Here is a 22,576-nt window from a genome sequence, read left to right on the forward strand (position 1 = left end):
GAACCATGAATTCTGCTCTGTCTCAGATAATTCTACAGGAGAATGTCAAGCCATCCGTCCATGAGCTGAAGCTGAAGCGCAGCTGGGTCATGCAGCAAGACAATGATCCGAAACACACAAGCAAGTCAGAATGGTTGAAGAACAAGAAATTTAAATTTAAAGCCTAGTCAAAGTCCAGACCTAAACCCCATTGAGATTTTGTGGCAGGACCTGAAATGAGAAGTTCATGCTCGAAAACCCACAAATGTCACTGAGTTGAAGCAGTTCTGCATGGAGGAGTGAGCCAAAATTCCTCCACGGCGCTGTGAGAGACTAATCAATAACTACAGGAAGCGTTTGGTTGCAGTTATTGCTGCTAAAGGTGGCGTAACCAGTTATTGAGTCTAAGGGGGCGATTACTTTTTCACACGGTGGCAGTGGGTGTTGCATAACTTTCTGATCAGAAGCAGGAGCTACAAGAGTTGGTGAAAAGGTTTGGTGATGTTTTTTCTAACGTACCCGGTAGAACTAATGTTATAATGTTACTCTGTAAGTCGCCTTGGATAAAGGTGTCTGCTAAATAAAACAAATAATAACACTTTTGTTACTCTGCCAGGTGTCAGGATCAAGGAAAGACCGTACCGGATTCCAGAAAGTCACTGGGATGCAGTCCACAAGGAGATGGGGTCAATGCTCAATCTGGGAGTCATTCAGCCTTCCCGGAGCAAGTGGTGTAGTCCTATTATGATGGTTCCTAAGAAGTACGCCACCACTCGTTTCTGTGTGAATGCGATCTCCAAGTTAAATGCATACCCTGTGCCCCGAGTGGATGAATTTGACAGACTTGGGAAGTCACGGTTTATCTCGACCTTGGAACTGACAAAGGGATACTGGCAGATTCCATTGACTCATAGCTGGCAAGAAAAAATGGCTTTCTCTACCCCAGATGGCCCGATCCATTTCCAGACCATGCTGTTTAGACTGCATGGCGCTCCAGCGAACTTACAAAGACTGATGGACCAGGTCCTATACCCCCATAGGACATAAGCACCTGCCTATATTGATGTGATGGTTTTTAGCTCTACCAGGAGAGAGCATATTGTTAGACTTTTGGCCACCCTACAGTCTCTGAGGGAAGCGAGGTTGACGGCTACTCTGGGTGCACCAGATTTCAGCAAAGAGTTCATCCTTCAGACTGGTGCCTTCGACATTGGTCTGGGGGGCTGTCCTGTCACAAGAAGTTGACGGAGTAGAACGACCCATTGTGTACCTGAGCAAGAAAATGTCTCCCAGGGAGAGAAACTACTCATTGAGAAAGAGTGTTTGGCCATTAAATGGGCTACATTCACGCTTCGCTATTACCTATTGGGATGTTCATTCCTTCTCGTCACAGAACACGTTCCTCTAACATGGTTATATATGACGAGGGACAGGAAATCCCCGATAACTCGGTGGTATCTGGTGCCGCCGGAACCAGAAGTCGGCAATCTTGGTGGAAGGGCGTAGTTGTAAGACTGCTAAACAAATCTATTGTGATCAGCTGTGGTGTGCGTGCCGATTGGATAAAGCGTGGTGTCGTGCTGAACACAGGGAGGAGTTTGGCAATACAAAGGGGATGCAGCTACGTGAGTACAGTCCCTAACGCTGAAAATAGTATCGAGCTGTTTTGTTTTGTGTTTTGCAGACAGAGAATAAACTGGGAACTGACGTTACGGAAGGCAGCACACATCCTGGATCTCACTAAGCAAGGAACACTTCACAGAGCACTGAACTGCACACTGTATTGGACACTGGGATCACTGACCGTTTTCTGGGCACGGAGGATTATTGTGTGTGTGTGTGTATTGTAAATAGACCCTTTGTTTGGACATCCACTCATTCCTACACCACTCACATTCTGACAGTACCACTTTAAAGTCACATTTTTTAATTAAAAAATGTAATTGTTTATCTAATAAGCCAATTGCTTTTCTTTCAATGGAAAAGAAAATAGTGAAAAACAAAATGCGGACCTTTCTGGTGTCCATTAAAATAATGTCACAGTTGTCAGCTACATTCAGCCAGACTGTAGGTATAAAAACATGCAATGTTCAATCGTAAGCCCTGGGCAAAGACCTGTCACAAAGCAGCATTTGTAAATTCTAGTTACTGATAATTCCTTTGCCCAGTTCAAATTCTTTTTACCATAAGTGAGTCTTGAAGGTATTGAAAATTGGGCCCATGGATTTTTCTCTTGCAATTCCAAACCTTTCATATTGTGCCATTAAGATGCCTGATAGCCTTATTACACTATTGTGAGAGAGACATGCTGAACTGTTCCAACAACACTGCAAGTGAATTCATCCTGTGTTGCTTTTAGGGTGATTTTGTGTATTCATTTCTCAGTAAATCTTTATTTCTAGGTTAGACTGAGCACTGGGAAAATATCTAGGGATGTAAAGCAATGTTGTAGATATTTGTAATAATATTGTGTGTATATGTTTTATTAAAGTGAACAAACACCAATTTTAAAACATTGTACTGTTTTTATGTTGACTTAATTTTATATCAGTGGAAAAGAAAGTATTAAATGCCAATGATGTTAGTTCAGTAGCTATGCTGAGGAGATAAAGAAGCACTTTTAACTTTTTACAGTGCCTCGGCAAAAGATCACAGTATCACTTATTTTCACAGCTGGCGTCTAAATAAGATTTGACTTTACTTGTCGACTCAGCAAACAAGATCCTGGCTGGATGTATCTTCTTCCCAGCAGCCTTGAACAACAGATGGACAATGCGCACTAAATATTGTTTTTATGCACAGGGTCCATGTGCCCCATGTTGTGGCTTATTGGGCAACAGCCAGCAAATACCAATTGCAGTGAATTCGGCAGATAATGTCCTGATGAACATGCTTTCATCATTTAACAATAAGCATGATTTTATCTTGTTTGCAGGTATTCAGCCTCTTCCTTCTTTCTTTTCATATTCAGTGTACCTATTTTGGTTTCAGCTATCTGGGTGACATGTTTTATTTTACAACATAATATAAAACTATGACAAGTCTGCAAAGGAAATTTTTAATTGTCGGTGGCAAAAGAACAACCTCCACACATTAGATTCTGACAAATATTCTGTTTCCACACAGCTCACAACAAAAACATTCTTGAGGACCTTTTGTGGTACCATTACAACTTGTTTCAACGGTCCGTGGGGTTCTTTTTTCATTTTTTTTAATAATAATACCAGAGTTCTTTTTTTTCCCAAGAAATGATGCACAAAGTATTTATTATTATTTGTTTATTTAGCAGACACCTTTATCCAAGGCGACTTACAGAGACTAGGGTGTGTGAACTATGCATCAGCTGCAGAGTCACTTACAAGTGCATCTCACTCAAAAGACAGAGCACAAGGAAGTTAAGTGACTTGCTCAGGGTCACACAATGAGTCAGTGGCTGAGGTAGGATTTGAACCGGGGACCTCCTGGTTATAAGCCTTTTTCTTTAACCACTGGACCACACAGCCTCTTATTTACAATGCAAGCCAAGAAAAATGGGGACAAATGTTGATTATAATTGTTACATTAGTACAAGTGTTTATCAATTAAATCTTCAATTCACAAAGCCCGACTTATAAACTTGAAAGAAACAACCAAGAAATAAAATATTGGAACATACAGGACTTTGTGTTTGCACTCAGGATTAGGCTGCTACCTTATTTGCAGTTGCAGATCATTTCTCCATTCTGCCTGGTGGGTCACTGGCTCCCTGCTAGGTCACAGAAACTGACAGAGTCACCATCTTTTAGTACCTTTTATGAATGTTTAGAGGTTCAGTGGAACTTGTGGCCAAATCAGAGCATACAAGGAACTGGGTTGGGTGAAGGAGAAGGCAACGACAAAGGTGAAAGAGAATGGCAGATTCTTTTCAGTAAGATCACCTTTAATAAACAACACCATGGCAAAGCATTCCTGACAGTGTTTTTGTCATCTGCATGATTATATTAAACTACTGTACTGTCACTTTACAAAACGAAAAAAAAAAACAAAAAAACATCATGGTCAAGATATTTACAGCAGAATGGGTTTTTCTGTAGTTTTACATCCATGTGACCTTATTAAGGGTATTTTTAATAAAGTGATAAAAAAAGATTTTAACTGAACCTTTGGAGAACAGTGGAAGAGGATCACCAAACTCAGATGGACTGGGACTGTGGCGGAGGAAGAGAAAGACAGACCCTGGTGCAGGACCTTATTGTGGGCCCTGTCTCCCAAACTTGAATGTGACACTTGTTTATAAACAAAAAACAACATGCCAAGTCAAGTGTTCAGTATTTAACAATATTTAATTCTCAGAATGTCAGCATGCATGACACAGTATTGGACTATTTATTATTATTTATTTATTTATTTATTTATTTATTTAGTTAGTTAGTTATTTAGTTATTTATTAGCAGACACCCTTATCCAGGGCGACCTACAATTGTTACAAGATATCACATTATAGACATTGTACATTATTTCACATTATACATTTTATAATGTATAATGTGAACATGTAATAAGAAAGGTTTCTATCACCTACTTGCATTGCAGTCTGTGTGCATCTTTACACCCAACACTACACTATGTGTAATCACAAGCTAACAAGTTTAATCACCAGTCCATTCTAGGAAACTCATTTTAATAAAATTAAGCACTCGAACCCGAAGAAGAGGGCTTTATCATCTGCCCTCTTATGGGGGTTATGTTGCTATTAGAAATGGATATGTTAAAAAATAGAACATACAGCTTTTCTGTTAGTTTTTGTCATGACTTTATGCAGCACTAGTTTTGTTGCTAATGCATACAATCATTTTCCTCATTATTCTATGGGTGATGCGGTTTGCTCAGAATTCCATCTGAGGTAAAAAGCTTCTACTGACATGGAGCTGTTCTTGTTCAAGTACCTCGTACAGAAAAGCAGACATGGTCTGTGAACTGTTTGTAAAGAATAAAGTACAGCTAACTTATTATTTTTGTATTTGGATTTGAGTGCACGTTCGTGTACTTGTGTAAGTTTCAGTATTTAAGTTACCGTTAGAGTTACCGTTAGGTCGTAACATTTATTAGATAAATAAATAAAATACAAAGTTTTAGTAATTAAAATAGTTAGTTATCTACAGTATGTGTTAATCCCAATCCTGCTGTTTGTGCAGTAACTTTTTCACCGTGTGTGTTTATAAGATTTAAAGCTTCTCCTGGCTTTAGAGAACAGATGCGATGAGCCTGTGTTATTACTTATGCTGAAATGCTTCAATAAAGTTGTTAAAAGTAATCAGACTGCGTGCAGTTGTTTAATTTCAACTCGTCATTCAAACCAGAGACTAGATGTGGTTTCATTCAAACCGGAGACTTCTGGTTAGCCAATCAAGTTGGAACGAGGGAGGACAAAAAGTGAATTACTGGCACCGATAGCTACAATGATACAAACATGAAGGTAACAGCTGAAAATTTAAATGTGAAGGATATTCTCACTGTTAAATATTTTATCCCAAAATTTTAGACTCCTCTGGGGCCCTCTGAGCACAGGCCAGTGCAGTTGCACCAGCTAGTCCTCTGCCACTGGCCTGGGAGTCCCATCAGAAGCATAGCTGCAGTTCTTTTTTATATATGATTAACAAGAAGCAATGCATTTAAAATTGAGCATATACGTTGGAAATCACAAATAGCAATGTTATTTCTCCAAAAGCATATGGCCCCTATCTGCAACACGGTTATCTTATTACTACTGCATTAATGAACAGTGCCTTGATTGTTTGATAATTCTTACAAATCTCATTATGCAATGATGGCTGTAGGAGTCCAGCTAGGCACAAACAGATCAAAGTCCTCTCAAACTAGATTCAGAACAATGTATATTGAGATGCGAGCAGGTCAGATGCTGAATGAGCCCAGTAAAGCCTTGTTTTCCAGCACTGTCACTTCTTATAAAAACAAAATACTGCCACATTGGAACAGAAGAGATGAATGTTTTCAAGGCTTAAAAGCTAATATCAAAATGCCAAGAAAAAGGGCACGTCAACATGCTGGTTTATAAATACAAATGCAATTTGTAGGGAAAGAAGAATCAGCAATCATTGTATATATGTTGGATTTGTTGCTTGATTATATGAATATGAATTGGGAGTAAAATAAAGTGAATGAGAAAAAAAAAAATTCAAGGTGGCACAATATCCGTTGTGGTTGAATATATAGTACCGTATGAAAGATTATTAAAAAAGATAGGGCAATGTAAAATTAGCTTTTTTTTTTTTTTTTACTCTCTTTGCTCTGTTCTTTGACAGAGCTCTAATGAAACTATGTCATCCTGGCTGCTGTAGCCTGCTGTTAATTAGTTTTCTATTTATTTAGCAGATCTAGAAGTGGAGAGAAATCTGCAGCCCATGAATTGTTTGACTCCCATGTTAAATAGCCCACATTCCAATCCTCTGATGCTGAAACTAACATGAGTCCCGCTTTCACCTCAATGCCATGTCAAATTAGCACCCAACAGATTCCTGATAGACAAAGAACGTAGTTACCGAAACTCACAGGCATCCATGATTAAGATGACCACGGGTCACTTTCTTGTTTCTTTACCCAAAATGTTCATACACAGCACCCCCAAACAAGTGTACTTTCTTTCCACTTATGTAGCCTGTATAGTTTAAATAAATTAGCTAGATGAATTCCAAGCTTCATTGCAGGAAAACAAGTATTTCTGTTTCTGGTAGTAGATACAATAGCAACAGTTTACTTATCAGTGTTCGTAGTTCAGACTTGTAAACCGTGGGGTGGATACTTATATTTTTTAGAAAAAAGACGATTACTTCAAATAATACAGAACTACCTACTGTGCTTTCCACCTAACAAAAACAGTCACTGCCTATTGCCAAAATAAGGAGACTGTGCATGTCAAGAACTGCATTAAACTTGTTTTAATCTAGATTAGATTTAAAAACATAAACAGGCATAATCTACCTAAACTAGTAAATTAGCAGAAGGGCTCACAACACTGTCCTTCTCTGTGTCACATGAGGCAGCAGAAAAACTTGCTGTATCTAATACTGTGCAGTATAAATTTTTAACCATGGATCATAATCTTGTTAAAACGTAGCTCCTGGGGGGGAGGGGGGGTGCTATCTAAATCCTTATCCCAGAATAATTTAATCTGACAGCAGTGAAAATCTTACTTGTGAATGTGCCATCGTCCATGAAGGGCACTGTGCTTCTGTTAACATTGTATCCAGACTGTACTGTCTGAAATAATTAGTCTAAATAAAAACACACGACACCAGCGCTGTCCCCTCGTAAACCACACCCGATTTCGTTTTTCTGTTTGGGGGAAAAAAAAATGAATCTCAATGAATTGAGAAATTTGACAACTGAATACTGCCCTTCTCATTTGAGTCTTCTTCAAAAGCTGCACAGTTACTGTTACTTTTTTCCTCCCAAAAGGTACCGTGCAATTAAACACAACAGACCCTTGACTGTACTTTGTGTCACTTATTTTATATTGATCAGCCTGGCAAGTCACCTCATTTAAACTTCCTGAAAGATTTCGGCGATACCATGAGAAGTCTATAAGCAAAAAAATCTGAAAAACTCTTGAATAGGAAATTAGAAAACAGCTGTGTTTATTTTTTACTTTACTTTGACCATTTAATTCACACTTTTAAATGCCACAATAACATTTCTTCACTGATAAACTAGTGTAGACTACATATAAACGTAATTGGTGTATTTATGGGGGTAATTCACACTTGGTTTTCTTAGTGTTTTACACTCTTAATAGTCTGCTGGATGTTGTAAAAATATCCAGTAAACTTCCAGGAACCAACAGGACTAAACTAGTGAGGTACTGTAGTACAGCTTCCTCATAGACTACAGTTTGTGCCCCTTGTTTGTGCTCAGCATGCTTAAATTGTGAGTCTAATAATATTACTGGGCTTGTCTGTGAGTTATTGGGGGTTGAACTGCAAAAATGAAGTACAGTACTATTAATAAAAACAGCCAGCTAATTTAAATCGCTTCATTTCTCTTTGGGCATTGTTGGGCAATACATCTGTATTGTCAACGGTGCAACTTTTTGTTTTGTCCTTCCATATAATTTATTTTCTGCCTGGCAACCAACCCTGGGTTCCTTGCTTGCCCTGTTTTCCATGGGAAACATTTGGTGATAGCCGACATTACGGCTGACAATGCTCTGTGTGTGTATGTGTGTGTGTGTGTGTGAGTGTGTGAGTGTGTGTCTATGTGTGTGTGTTTTCTTTGCCTAGTTTCTGAGTCTGTGTGTGCAGGCATGCATTCATTAACGTAATTCCTCTACTTTAAACAAGAATGGCACCACGAAGTAGGAAAAAAAAAGAGTTCTTATAAATATTTAGATCCTCTACCTTCTGAACTGAAGTGAAAAGAGTGTTTAGCGGCGACTGTGTCCAAGTAAATCTGCATGTGAATGTCTAGGACTTACAAAGGGATAAAAAGGTGCTGAAAAGTGGAAAATAAACCCCCTAGTCTCCTGGGGGTCATTTATCTTGATCTTGTCAACACAATCTCAATCTCGTTGCTTGGCTGGGCTTTTGCGCATGTTCCAACACTTCGGTTTCACGACAGTTTGATTTGTTTGTTTCTTTGTCTTCTGCGCATGTGTACTTCTCTTGATTTTGGCCCGTTCAGGTCACCACTTTCAATATTTGAAACCAGTGGGTAAACCCATGGCCGCGCGGGGGTATGTAACGGAAAGCACAGGCGGCAGGCACACAGGTGGAAGTCATCGGAGGGGCCAAGGGAATCGACAAAGCATTTAAAACATTTCTTATCTCTCCTTTAACATTAACATTCTAACAAATCCCCCATTGCATTTATCATTTTGATTTTCAGACTGTATTTTCACTTTGATTTAGAAAAATACTTTTTTTTTTTTTCTGCTGCAGCACTATCATTCAGAGCTTTGCCACCACTTTCAATGCCCCACCTAGAAAACTCTGTGTGGGTCATGGGATTCCTCTGACCTGTTACACAGGAAGTGAATGGGGAGAGTTCTTCATCAAATGGGCTTCAGTAAAGGTGAAAATAAAGCCTAAAAAACAAAAAGCCCAACAACAAAATAATGTGCGAGTTTTGAAAGCCTGTTATACAACATTTAATGAGCTAATATATATATATATATATATATATATATATATATATATATATATATATATATATATATATATATACAGTGCCTTGCAAAAGTATTCAGACCCCTGACCAATTCTTTCATATTACTGAATTACAAATGGTACATTGAAATTTCGTTCTGTTTGATATTTTATTTTAAAACACTGAAACTCAAAATCAATTATTGTAAGGTGACATTTGTTTTATGTTGGGAAATATTTTTAAGAAAAATAAAAAACTGTATATATAACAGTTAACCTGCACATGAATTACCATTGGAGGCTTGCAGTACTATAGGTTTTACCACTATAGAAAAATGAAGATAGACCACTTGCTAACTTCCTTAATCAGCTGTGTCATTATAAAAACTCTGGGGTCTAACAACACCACTAAAACTATCACTTCCATTTTTAGGCCATGTATGTATACTTTGTTGTTTACAGAAAATAGATACAATACTTCTTTGTTTTACACAATCTCCACTAAAACATATTTCTGACTCTCTAACTACAGTACCTTCCAGACTTTCTCTGGGCTATTGTTTTTTTTAATGGTGCTACTATCCTTATCGCAGCTTTTAAATTACAAAACAAACTGTGGCATTCTATGCAGGTGCTATAAGGATAGCAGTGCCATAATTAAAAATTAATCCCAGGGGTAGTTTTATATATGTTATATCTTCTAGCCTTACTGGCAGTTTGTGGCAAAGTGCCCCGCCCCTGTGTGCATTTGTGTGTTCTGTGTTGTGTATATGCGTGCGTATGTTAATGTTGGTGTATAGTCATTGGTACACGGGATATAAACGGGTCTGTGTTTCACGTGTATTTAAAAAGTGTATATTTGTATTTAGGCACGGGATTGCACATCACGCACGTGCATTTAAAATATAATATGTGAACACGGGGTTTCACGTAATTAATTCACGTGCTGGGATTCAAGTGAATAATTAATTAGTAATTGAATCCCAGCACAACAGTATATATAGATGCACATTTTCACTCAGTGGTGGTTGGGTGTTCGGAAGAGGAGAACGGGTGAGAGAGAGAGGAGAGTTAAAATAAGTAAAAACGTAAAGATAAGTTTGTTTGTACTCACCGTGTCTGTCTGTCTCTCCGTGCACCGTTTGTTTAGTGTTAGTCCGTTTTGTTTGTCTGTTTATTTTGGCGCAAGTGCCGTGTCCCGTGTTTTTGTCTGTTCAAACCTTTTATTTTCTGTTTATTAAATGCTGAGCGCGACCACGCGCCCAGCTTATACCAAACCACATCTCTCTGTGTTTTGAATTCCTGTCTGGTCTGACGCCACCCACTCTGGCCGTCTTTGTGACACGTGGTGTCATCGTGGGATAGCCGCGCCTCCAAGCGTCAGACCAGGAGGGGTCTGGAAAAAAAAAAAAAAAAAAAAAAAAAAAAGTCAATGGCAGAAGACGCCATCAAACTGCGGGGCTGGTTCCTAGAAAATGCTGGGCTGGAGGCCCAGTCTCTGCCCATAATCGTCCGGGCCCTGTGGATGATGGACAGTGAGAGATGGGAGGCCTATCAGGAGGAACACACCCCAAACACCTTGGAGGAAGGTGTGGAGTTTCTCCTCAGCTACCTGGAGGCAACGATAAAAGGAACAGCAGCCCAGGTAGCAGGCCCACCAGCAGAGGGTGAATGCCTGCTGTCCCCATCTCCACCAGCAGAGGGTGAGTACCTGCTGTCCCCATCTCCACCAGCAGAGGGTGAATGCCTGCTGGTTTTGCCTCCACAGCCCAAATGGGAGGAGCCTGAGCGTCCACAGCCCAAGCGGGAGGAGCCTGAGCGTCCACAGCCCAAGCGGGAGGAGCCTGAGCGTCCACAGCCCAAGCGGGAGGAGCCCGAACGTCCTACGCCTGAGTGGGAGGAGCCCGAACATCCTACGCCTGAGTGGGAGGAGCCCGAACGTCCTACGCCTGAGTGGGAGGAGCCCGAACGTCCTACGCCTGAGTGGGAGGAGCCCGAACGTCCTACGCCTGAGTGGGGGGAGCCCGAGCGTCCACAGCCCAAGAGGGGGGAGTCGGTGCGTCCACAGCCCAAAAGGGAGGAGTCGGTGCGTCCACAGCCCAAAAGGGAGGAGTCGGTGCGTCCACAGCCCAAAGGGAGGCAAGTCGGGGTTTCCACAGCCCTGGGACCCAAGCCACCAGCAGAGGGAAAATGCCTGCTGGTTCAGCCCCAAGAGCCGGAAGGGGAGGGGTTACAGGCTCAACCCCCTGAAAATTTTTGGGGGGGAGAAGGGCAGGATGCTGGTGTCCCCCAGCAGCCTCTCGCTATGCTGCTGAAGGCAGCACGGCGCGCACATGCCCAGCCGCCACAGCAGAGGGAGCCAGCACCGCCAGGAGCAGAGGAGCTGGAGCTGCCTCTGCCTCCACCACCTCCAGGAGCAGAGGAGCAGGAGCTGCCTCTGCCTCCGCCACCACCACCGCAAGGAGCAGAGGAGCAGGAGCTGCCTCTGCCTCCGCCACCACCACCGCAAGGAGCAGAGGAGCAGGAGCTGCCTCTGCCTCCGCCACCACCACCGCAAGGAGCAGAGGAGCAGGAGCTGCCTCTGCCTCCACCACCGCCAGGAGCAGAGGAGCTGGAGCTGCCTCTGCCTCCGCCACCGCCTGGAGCAGAGGAGCTGGAGCTGCCTCTGCTGCCCGTACCTCCGCAGGGAGTACGGTGGCCGGAGCCCCAGAAAGGGGAGCTGCCGGCCACGAAGAAGGGGGATGAGGTCTGGAGACCACTTTCCCCAGCAGCAGTTTCGCTGCAGGAGTTCTTGTGGCCGGAGCCCCACAGGAGGGAGCTGCCGGCTATGAAGAAGGGGGAGGTCGGGGGACCACCTGCCCCCGCAGCTTTTTCGCTGCAGGACGGGACCAGCATGCTGTCAGCCGTGCCACTACCGGCAGGGGAGCTGACAGCATGTCCAGCCATGGGCCCACTAAAGCCTCCCTTCCCAGCCCGAGACTTTGGCCGGGACTGCTGGGTATTTAAGGGGGGAGGTGGCCGTTGAGGCCATGTGTGCTGCGCACAAGGGGGGGTATATGTGGCAAAGTGCCCCGCCCCTGTGTGCATTTGTGTGTTCTGTGTTGTGTATATGCGTGCGTATGTTAATGTTGGTGTATAGTCATTGGTACACGGGATATAAACGGGTCTGTGTTTCACGTGTATTTAAAAAGTGTATATTTGTATTTAGGCACGGGATTGCACATCACGCACGTGCATTTAAAATATAATATGTGAACACGGGGTTTCACGTAATTAATTCACGTGCTGGGATTCAAGTGAATAATTAATTAGTAATTGAATCCCAGCACAACAGTATATATAGATGCACATTTTCACTCAGTGGTGGTTGGGTGTTCGGAAGAGGAGAACGGGTGAGAGAGAGAGGAGAGTTAAAATAAGTAAAAACGTAAAGATAAGTTTGTTTGTACTCACCGTGTCTGTCTGTCTCTCCGTGCACCGTTTGTTTAGTGTTAGTCCGTTTTGTTTGTCTGTTTATTTTGGCGCAAGTGCCGTGTCCCGTGTTTTTGTCTGTTCAAACCTTTTATTTTCTGTTTATTAAATGCTGAGCGCGATCACGCGCCCAGCTTATACCAAACCACATCTCTCTGTTTATTGTGTTCCTGTTTCTGGTCTGACGCCACCCACTCCGGCCGTTTTTGTGACACAGTTATGTGTACATCTCCAATCAAAACTGGTCTCCTACTCATAGTGCTTACTTTGAATTAATCTGCCTTGTCACAGAGGGCATCGTCGATCGCTCATAAGGATCCTTGCAGTCTTGAAATAAAATATAAAATAGTGACAATTAGACCGTTTGTTCTGCAGTGATACATATATCCTTTCTACAGTATCTGGGGGGAAAGTAACAATAGTTAAAAAAAAAACTAAAAACACAGGATAGTTTTATTATTGAACATAATTTGAGTATTTCTTGAAAGCCTCAGGGGCCACTGCATGGGCTTATCCACAGTTATTGTTATCATAACCAACAACAACAAAGTATTGATGAGATAGACATACTTTCTTAGGTTTTTTGCAGTCCCTTTTTAGATAAGGAATAAAAAAAGAGAACACCTTCATTGAGTTAAATTTCCAACCTAAAACTGAAACAATAGATTGTTTGAATGCAGTCATTTGATTTATTGCTTTAGAGTTTAGCATTAACATAATCCCAATGCACAGTACACTATATTATTAATACACTGATTCCAGCGGCAGTGTACAGCATGGCACAGTGGTAACAAAGAGCACACTGACAGGATCGAACACACATGCTCTTCACAGGGTCCAGGATAATAGGGGCTCCTTTCTGCACAATATTTTAATCATAAGAAAGGCCAATTGTAAGGTGTGAACCCAATAGGATGTGTAAATTGATTTGGTTGCAGTAGGGTATGCTTCAAATATAAGATGTCCTACAAATGTAATGTGTACCCCAAACGTAATCCCATCTAGTAGTAAAGTCAGGGTCCAACTGCACTTGAGAGGGCTAGCTCATTAAAATAATCTGCATAAACGTGATGGAACGATCAATTATCTATTCAGAGATACTAAGATATTTAGTAAGCAAGTGTAACAGGCAGAGTTGTGATGCTGTTACTGATTCAGCCCCCTGTCGATGAGGTTAACAAGCCTGGCTCTTTTTCACTGTGGTTAAGACTCTTGCTTGCGGTGCACGGTGTCACTGGTTTGTGCCCAGCCTCTGCCCTGCTACACCAGCATTACCAGGTGGGTAAAATACAGTGGCATGCCGTGACTTCTTTAGCAAGGCATGCAGCAACGTTTTAAATGACATAAAAACATTTTTTAACATGCACAGGGGAATATAAAAGACATGTGCTTTCCTTAATTTTCTACTGAAATTGAAATTCCATTCATTTTTCAGAAACTCCTCAGTGACTAAACTGTAGAAATCCGGTAGGCGGCACAGATTCCTAAGCAGCTCCTTTTTAATCGTCAGTGAGGCTAAAATGGACAAGCATTCGTCGGCCTGGGTGTTCCATGTGAATGTCTTTATCTTCCTAAAAGTTGAAAAAGATCTTTCCACTGTGGCCGTAAAGTGGGGAATAGTTAGAATTAATGCTGCCAACTTGTTGACCCCAGAAAAGCAAGTTTGTAAGTCCAGCGTATGCATCATTTTATACAGGTCAAACGCACCTTTCCCTTGCAACTGATCTGTTATACACAGCAAACAGTTCAGCACGAAACCATTACTGTCAAAAACATTCGGATTGGATGCTTCCAGAGATATCACTGCATCAACCGGAAAACGTGTCTGGAACTCCGTTAATCTTTTTGGATTCAGCAACTAGACAAACTCAGGTTTCTCTACACTTTCAAATCTTACTGACATCTGTTCACTGATGTTGTCAATGACCTAAAAAAAAAAAAAAAAGACGTTTACATCTTGTTTGGTCATCTGAACTTTCTTGTCGTCTCGCTCTTTTTTGCCGTGGTTCATGTACGCTCAGCTCCGACACCTCTTTCCAAAACTCAGCAAATATTTGTCGCTTTCTGTGAATTGGGTCAGATGTCTCGCGAATCTGCTGAATACAAAACCCAATATCGTACATCTTGGTTTGAAGCACGTCGAGCAACACTTCTGTAATTTCGAATATGTCACTGTAGAGGCAGAGGAGAAACACAAACTCAGCATCGTCAAGCATGATCAGAAAGCCCTTGGCTGAGGAATAGGATGGAGCATCCCAGGTTTCGACATCATGTCCATGATTCAGGGAGTCATCTGATTCGTCGTGCTCACGAAATGCCAGCTCTTGTTCTCCAAGATGACATACAACACAAATTATTCTTTGCAAAATCTCACGATTCTGATGGACTTTTTCATTGTGTTGTCTGACAGCAAGTCTCTGTTGTTCGTTTAACTGCAGATTAATGAGAACTTGTCCAAATGTTTGAACTGTATACATGCTGTTAGGTGTTGCTGGCTAGTTTCGTGACGTTTGCAGGCATTGTGTAAATTGTTAAAATCGAGCTAATCAGCCTTAAGCCCCGGTCACACCTGGAACGATAACGATAACGATTTTTAAAAATCGTTCCAGTTCAAATGAATAGAGGTGGTCACACCACAACGATAACTAATAAATGATAATAATAATAATAATAATAATAATAATAATCATTAGTATAAATATATACATAATTTATGGAGTGTCGTCTATCGTCATATTAAGTAAGGTGTAATCAACGATACATACCATGTTCTTATTTTATGTTTTACTTTAATGGGAAGTGGTTGTACCCAAGGTGACCATGCATACTTCCATGAGGCAATACCCACTGTGTAATTTTCAGCACTTGCCCATACCAGCGAGCGTGTGGCATTCCCCTAACTCCTCCCTGCTCTGTAGTATTCTGTGTACCCACACTTGTCTTCTCCGTCTCCTACGCCTTCTGTTGATCAAATACAACAGGAGTATTTCTTAATGTTCCTCATCTTGCTAGAAATAAAAGTGGGTGTGTACTAAAGAGTTGATTGGCATTTGCTTTACAATATATCGGAGCCTTTTTTCGTTCTGGTGTGACTGCTCCATAAACAATGTATGGTTATCATTATCGTTATCGTTGCAGGTGTGACCGGGGATTTATTTCACACACTCTTCTCATTAGAAAAGTAAGCACGGCCAGCAGACTAGCTTGTTCGCCTTTTCACATCCTCTCGCACTTCGTATACCGCTTCACTGAAACACCGTTCCAACTCTTTTCACATCCTCTCGCACTTCGTATACCGCTTCACTGAAACACCGTTCCAACTCTTTTCACATCCTCTCGCACTTCGTATACCGCTTCACTGAAACACCGTTCCAACTCTTTTCACATCCTCTCGCACTTCGTATACCGCTTCACTGAAACACCGTTCCAACTCTTTTCACATCCTCTCGCACTTCGTATACCGCTTCACTGAAACACCGTTCCAACTCTTTTCACATCCTCTCGCACTTCGTATACCGCTTCACTGAAACACCGTTCCAACTCTTTTCCTGCTTTTGTGTACATGCTCTCAAACTTCAGTTTCAGTTTCACTGGTCTGTTTCTTATGATTTCTTCTTTAGTCACATAATCTCCTGCATTAAATGGATTTGACAGCAATTTTCACACTAAATTATCAATTTCTCTCTCTGCTTCAATCAAACCGTATTCTCTAGTTTCGCAAGATAACCGTTTTTTTCTGCCTTTCGTTTCCGCACTTAATTTCTTCAATTGCGTGCCTTAGCTACGTCTTTTAATGGGCGGCCAGAGTGTATATCTGCAGTGCAGCGTCGCGTTGCCTGGGCAACGAGATGCAACTTGGGGCATTGTATGCTGGTTACAGCCGATATGATTCTTCTTACATGCAAACCTATACGTATGCATTATTATTATTATAATAATAATAATAATAATAATAATAATAATAATATTGTTTAGATTTTGTTTGTGTGAGCTATAGGGCATGCAATGCATGCGTTGCATATATAGACGGCACGCCACTGGTAAAATAGGAAACCAATACCCCACTTCCCAGTGGCTACAAACCAGCACAGGTTTATTTTATTTTTTATGTGTTACATCTTTTTGTAAGGGTATCATATATCTAAAGTGAAGCATGTTCTATTCTACCAGAAGCTCAATTAATCATTTGTCAGACTAGATAAGTAATGGCAAGATAAGAGGACAGAAGTTAGGAATGTTTTTTTTAATGTTGCTGCTTTGCATCATTTCATCACAGCCACCAGCTGTCATCTGACAATGGTAGTGAGAAATGAGAAAATATTATTCCCTCAGAAGCAGTTTCCTGATTTTAGATGCCGATAGTAAGAAACTAAGCAAGTCGAAGGTCACAACAACGCAGATGTTAATAGTCAGTGTTTCAATGTTAGCAGTGCATCATTCTTCATTCTTACAAACTGCTTTCAATGTGAAAGGTGCATTACAAACAAGTCTCTGTAGAGCAAAAGACCCATAACATTAGCATGTCTACACTGTTTGTGTCTGAATTAAATTGTGTCGGTTTGTAAGACTTCAGTCAAATAAGTATTAACTGATAATCCATTTAAAACTCCCAGGTTTAACAAAGGCAAGGGGTTGATTTGATCAACCTATACCCAGTCGGGATAAACCACAGCTGGATTGTTAAAAACCATTTTACAGCTTGGGAATCATGATTGCATTAACCAGTCACTTTTTGGGGTAATCCTGGGCTTAAATAAAATAGCAATATGCTGTGTTAAATCCAACTGTTGGCTCTTAATATGCACTATGCTAGTCATAATTAAACCACCATGCAACTCTGCAAACAGTTTCTTCATATTGCGCTATTTTATAGTGATAGTGGCACAATAAAAAAATATATGGTTCTCAATGTCATGTGAGGCAATGGCAATGTAGGCCATTATAAAATGGATATGAAAGTAGAACATTCTTGCTGCAGATTCTTGAACCCGTCTCTACTTTGAAGATCCTCCAATAAACTATTTAAGCTGGACTAATATCATTGCTAGTACTGGAGACCCTTCCAATTGTAAGTTCTGCCCTTGAAACAAAAATCACTTGCATCAATCCTGCATTGTTGAATTAAAGATTAACTGTCTAGGGTGACCAGGCGTCCCGGTTTTCCATCAAAGTCCCGGTTTTCTGCCACTTCAGAAACCTAACGTTCACAAATGTCGGTGCTAGGGTAATCAAGAACATTATTTTTATAAAGTGATGAACACAGGCGTACATGTTTATTCTTCAGTGCGCCATGCGTTTTCATGTAGTTCATATTCAATATGAATCTACAATTGTCTGTAACATGCTAATTTCGTAGCTGTTCAGTTCTGGCAGGATTTAGCCCAGGCAGAGCAGCGAGAGGTTGCAAGCATCTGAATCCAACAGGTTAAACCAGAACAACAGCGTTGATGTTGTAAAAAAAAAGTTAAAAAAAAATTTAAAAAAAGAAAGAAAAATGCCAAAACATAAATGTATTTTTAATGATGTATTATTATTATTATTATTATTATTATTATTATTATTATTATTATTATTATTATTATTAATAAACTCAACATAAAAGTGGCAATATGTACACAATATGGGTACTTAAATTAATTAGCTACAATTTATACACCCAGGAGTGTACTGAAATTAGCTAGCAGCTTAAACAAAAAGGTAATACTAAGAGTAAGAGGACGGCTATTTAAATAACCATTAAAATAGCCTATATTTAAATGGTTTAATTAATCTTATCAATTATTTAAGAATGTGTCCCGGCTTGGAGCTTTGAAAATCTGGTCACCCTACTTTTGTCCTAAAAGTAATCTGCATAGACAATTAAATGCAGACACAAATATATAAAGAGTCTGAAAATCAATTATTATTATTATTATTATTATTATTATTATTATTATTATTATTATTATTATTATTATTATTAAAAACACATAACAAAGTTGATGTACTGAGGAAGTACTACCCCAGATATGCACAGTAACTGTGCATTATAAACTGCAAACCACCAGTAAAAAAACTGCACTCATGAACCTTTGAATACACAAGCCATTGTGTTTCCAAATTGTACCAGGAGACTCTAACAAATTAAAATATGCTTTTCACTGATACACACATTCCTTAAGCAACTTCGCGCATTTTTATAACGTTATAGAACCAGCCTGTAACAAGTAAGTTCTTAAATACGAATAGGTGAAAAACATCTTGTGAAATACATGTCCCCTTTGATTTTGGGTACCATCATCCAAACAGTTTCCTGGCACACTAGTTTTCAGTCAGCTGGAAGTTCCAGGCAGTAGAAAACACTTCCTAAATCTACTAGGCTACATGCTCCTAAAAACAAATGGGCAAGAACTAGGAGGACCTGGTGAGAACAATAGGACTTCTGTAGGGGAAAGGGGCTGGGAAGTGCGTTTAAAGGATGCCGGACAAAAAAAAAAAAAGCATTCAAATGAATAACAATTGATAATATGATGCAATTGTTAATAATTAAGAGATTAAGACAGTATTCACCATACTTGAAGGGTAATGTCGCTGAGACCTCATTTCAAGGTTTGTAGAACGATAAGTACTAGTTGAAGGGCTCCCATTTGGAAATAATATTTGGGCTGAAGTTGAACTAACCTCATTAGTGCACTGATCAGTTTAACAAAACGCATCTTCGAGTCAAGGAACGAGTGGTGGAAACTGCAACAGAAAAGCAAAATGGGCCATTCTGCTCCAGGCTGTTACTGAATCACACCTTTTTAAAAGCTGAAAATGTGAGCATTAAGAATGAATAACAGTTCACATGCCTTTTAAAGCACCTTCTTAAACACACACCACCTGTTGTGGGCCAATGTCATTGCCCCAAGTTTGCAATATATCTAAATCTATATATTAAAACAACAAAAAAGCCTGAAACAACTTAAAGCGTATCCATTTATGAATATAAGTTTTAAAAATATGTTTTACATATTTAAGAAGGCAGTTTACTGATTCAGGTTTTTTGTTTTTTTTTCCAAAAGTTCGAACAATTTCCAACTTTGTGTAGCCAGAGAAACAGCTGCGCATTTTGCCGTTTCTTACGTGCCATTTTGTAGTGATGAGGTGCACTCGTGGAAATCAGCATACAAAACAATTCAACCACATGATGGCGTTTATGGAAAGATTTAATAAACCAATCAGTGTCCCACAAGACAATTTTTTTTTTTTTTTTTTTTTTTTTACAAAACAGTACTGTATCCATTGTGAACCAATCACTATCGATGGCAAGAAGGTGTTCTTTTAAGAGAAGTTCCTGTTCCTTTAGCAGGTACATTTACAATGGGAAAAATCAGTTTCACCACAAGGTCAGGGGCGCTGGAACTAGGGTTGGCTTTGCATGGCTTCCATCATATACAGGGGTTACAGTTTTGTTCAATGACTTTCAGCACCCCCACTATAAAAATTGTTCCAGCGCCTCTGCGAGTGTTCTCAGGAGGTGGAGACTACTACTGTATACAATCAAACCTAACTCATCAAGATCTGCATTTTGATAAAGTGGAGTGCACAGAAAAACAATGCTTAGGAGAGAACTACAGTACCATGAAGGTGAATTGTAGGGAGATTCCACTTGACATATACTGTAATATAAAATAGCTACTGTAGCTTGAGCAAAAATGTAGTCAGACTCACGTGACTCAGTGTTACAAAGGTAGTCTTTATTCTTTATGTCAAAATAAGCCTCTGTGTTTCATAATCTGTGTGGAGGCTGTAGCTTTGAAGATTTCACTTCCAATACGGTATTGTAGACCCTAGAACTCAAACGATTTTAAAATCTGCAAATCGTGCTCTTTTGGAGTGAGGAAGCAAGTGAAACATTTATATTTTATTTTATTTATTTTTTTGACGCTAAAGGTGTACTGCTGTACAGGGATCCGACAACTTTTAGCACGTGCTGATGGTGGTGCCAGTCTCTTCACGTTCACACAACTGTCAACCAAAAAACTCTCCCTCGCCCCCCTCTTCTCCCCTCTGTGTCTCAGACGGGAACGCGCACGCGCTTGGTTGGTAGGGTCTGTGCTGTGCAGGGTTGTCATGTGACGACTCTGCGAGCCCAGGCAAAGCAAGGCAATGCAAAGCAAAGCAAGACAGTTCTGGGAGAGAGCAAAACGCCAGCTTCATAGAAGAACAGCGCAGAGTTATTGAGAGCAAGGTAGAAGGACAGTCGCTTTGCGAGAGATTAGAGTACGTACACACAGAAACATAGTACACACAGCACGCTCTGGGAAACACAGGAAAAAGGGACCTTTAAAAGGCCTTCTATATACATATATATATATATTTTTTAAACTATCTGTCATTGAAAAAACGGGAGCTTATTCTGAGTTATTTGAGGAAATAGCGAGCTTATAATAAAAAGAAACTACCTCATCTCATTCCTCGTTTTTTAATTGTATTTTATTTTACTGAAGAAGAACCGCATCACAGTGAGACTTGACAGAAAAAGAAAGACGAGAAACGCAGGGGAGGCTGAGGCTGAGGCTGTTGGCTGGAGGAGACAGCAAGGGTGTGAGATATACCGCTTCGTTTTTGGACTTTAAAAATATATATATATATACATATATATTTTTTTTGTTTCTTGCTTTGGGCAAAGTACTTTTTTTTCTTTTTTCTTTTTTCTTTTTTTTTTGGAATATGGTTGGGGAAATGGAAACGAAGGAGAAGCCGAAGCCGACCCCGGACTATTTGATGCAGCTCATGAATGATAGGAAGCTGATGAGCAGTCTGCCAAACTTCTGTGGGATTTTCAATCACCTCGAAAGGCTTCTGGATGAAGGTAAAGCAAACAAACAAGCAAGCAAACATACAAACAAACAGTGACACATACGCAGTTCACTGACATGAAAATATGCATAGCGAGGAAATGCTAGTTTAGGGACAAGCGAAGCGGAACCCACAGCTCTAAAATTTGGAGAACAGTCAGGGCTACTGTTCTAGCTTACTACCATGTAGACATTTGCAAGCTTTTCAGGTTTTTTTAAAATGTTTTCAGCCATTTGTTTTCAGTCAAAATGTTTGGTTTTCTACGATCTTAGCTGACAGGTCAAAAATGGGTTAGTGCTGCTATCAAACGCCCGGCTACTACTATCTGTTTTGACAGTTATGTATAAGGAAATACAATAAACTGCATATAGAATAGAAAGCATTGCTTTAAAAGATATTCTGTCTTTAAGTAAACTATTTGTATTGCACGAGTTTTGTATTCTTACGCTTGGACCGTTCTCGGTGCTGTTCTAAAAAAACATGCTCCGTGTAGACTGTTATTACACACTTAGTTTCTATGTAGTTTCCCTTTCCTTTTCACAGCATTTGCTTAGTTTATGTCATGTTTTGACCCCATTTTTTGTTTTATTTCATCACCATGCCTCACGTCCATACAGCGTATTTAAAACTATGTGGACACGTTTACTTACAATTACCAGTCTGATGCGATATAACGTCTCATTATGCAAAGTTAACCTCCTTAAAAAAGTGATGTTTTATTACTACGAGGGGAGAAAGTGAGTACATACGAAACTACAGCTAACTCAGAAAACGACAGCTGTATCAGGGAATATGAGGATATAACCAAAGAAAATAGTCTCCAGTTAACAAGTGAAACTGCGCTTATCACTTACCAACTAACTGTACTGTGTGTATACCAACAAATAACCCAGACATGCTTCTCGAAAGTAAAAGCTTAAGCTGCAGGATTGGCGTGTATATGTACTGTAGCCTATGTATTTATTGCAAAAATATTCGGTTGGTCTCAGTAATTGGTACAGTTTTATTCATTTCTAGACTATAATTACTTAACTAGTTTAAACATAGAGTTGACAGTAACAATAAGATATATGTATAATGCGATTAAGAATATAAATTTAAACTGTAATTCTGTATGCAAATCAACATCGTGTGATTTTGACAGAATCGGCACTTTCATTAAA

The 22,576-nt window shown here is 40.2% G+C and overlaps 1 protein-coding gene across 6 annotated transcripts in view; it reads left to right on the forward strand.

The window, feature by feature from the left end:
- Positions 1 to 20,592: 20,592 nt before the first annotated feature.
- The window catches only part of LOC117411146 (KH domain-containing RNA-binding protein QKI), a 170,894-nt gene continuing 168,910 nt past the window's right edge, over positions 20,593 to 22,576 (forward strand). For 2 of the 6 annotated variants that reach the window (XR_004545769.3, XM_034018340.3), the window contains exon 1: positions 20,615 to 21,426. Coding sequence is in view for 5 of the 6 variants with exons in the window: in XM_034018340.3 (XP_033874231.1) it covers positions 21,285 to 21,426 (142 nt within the window). In the remaining variant the exon portion in view is untranslated. Of the gene's footprint in view, positions 21,427 to 22,576 lie in introns of all 6 variants that reach the window. The other 4 variants (XM_034018344.3, XM_034018341.3, XM_034018343.3 and 1 more) reach the window with 4 other exon arrangements.

Source organism: Acipenser ruthenus, chromosome 6, assembly GCF_902713425.1.
Source record: "Acipenser ruthenus chromosome 6, fAciRut3.2 maternal haplotype, whole genome shotgun sequence".
Taxonomy (NCBI): domain Eukaryota; kingdom Metazoa; phylum Chordata; class Actinopteri; order Acipenseriformes; family Acipenseridae; genus Acipenser; species Acipenser ruthenus.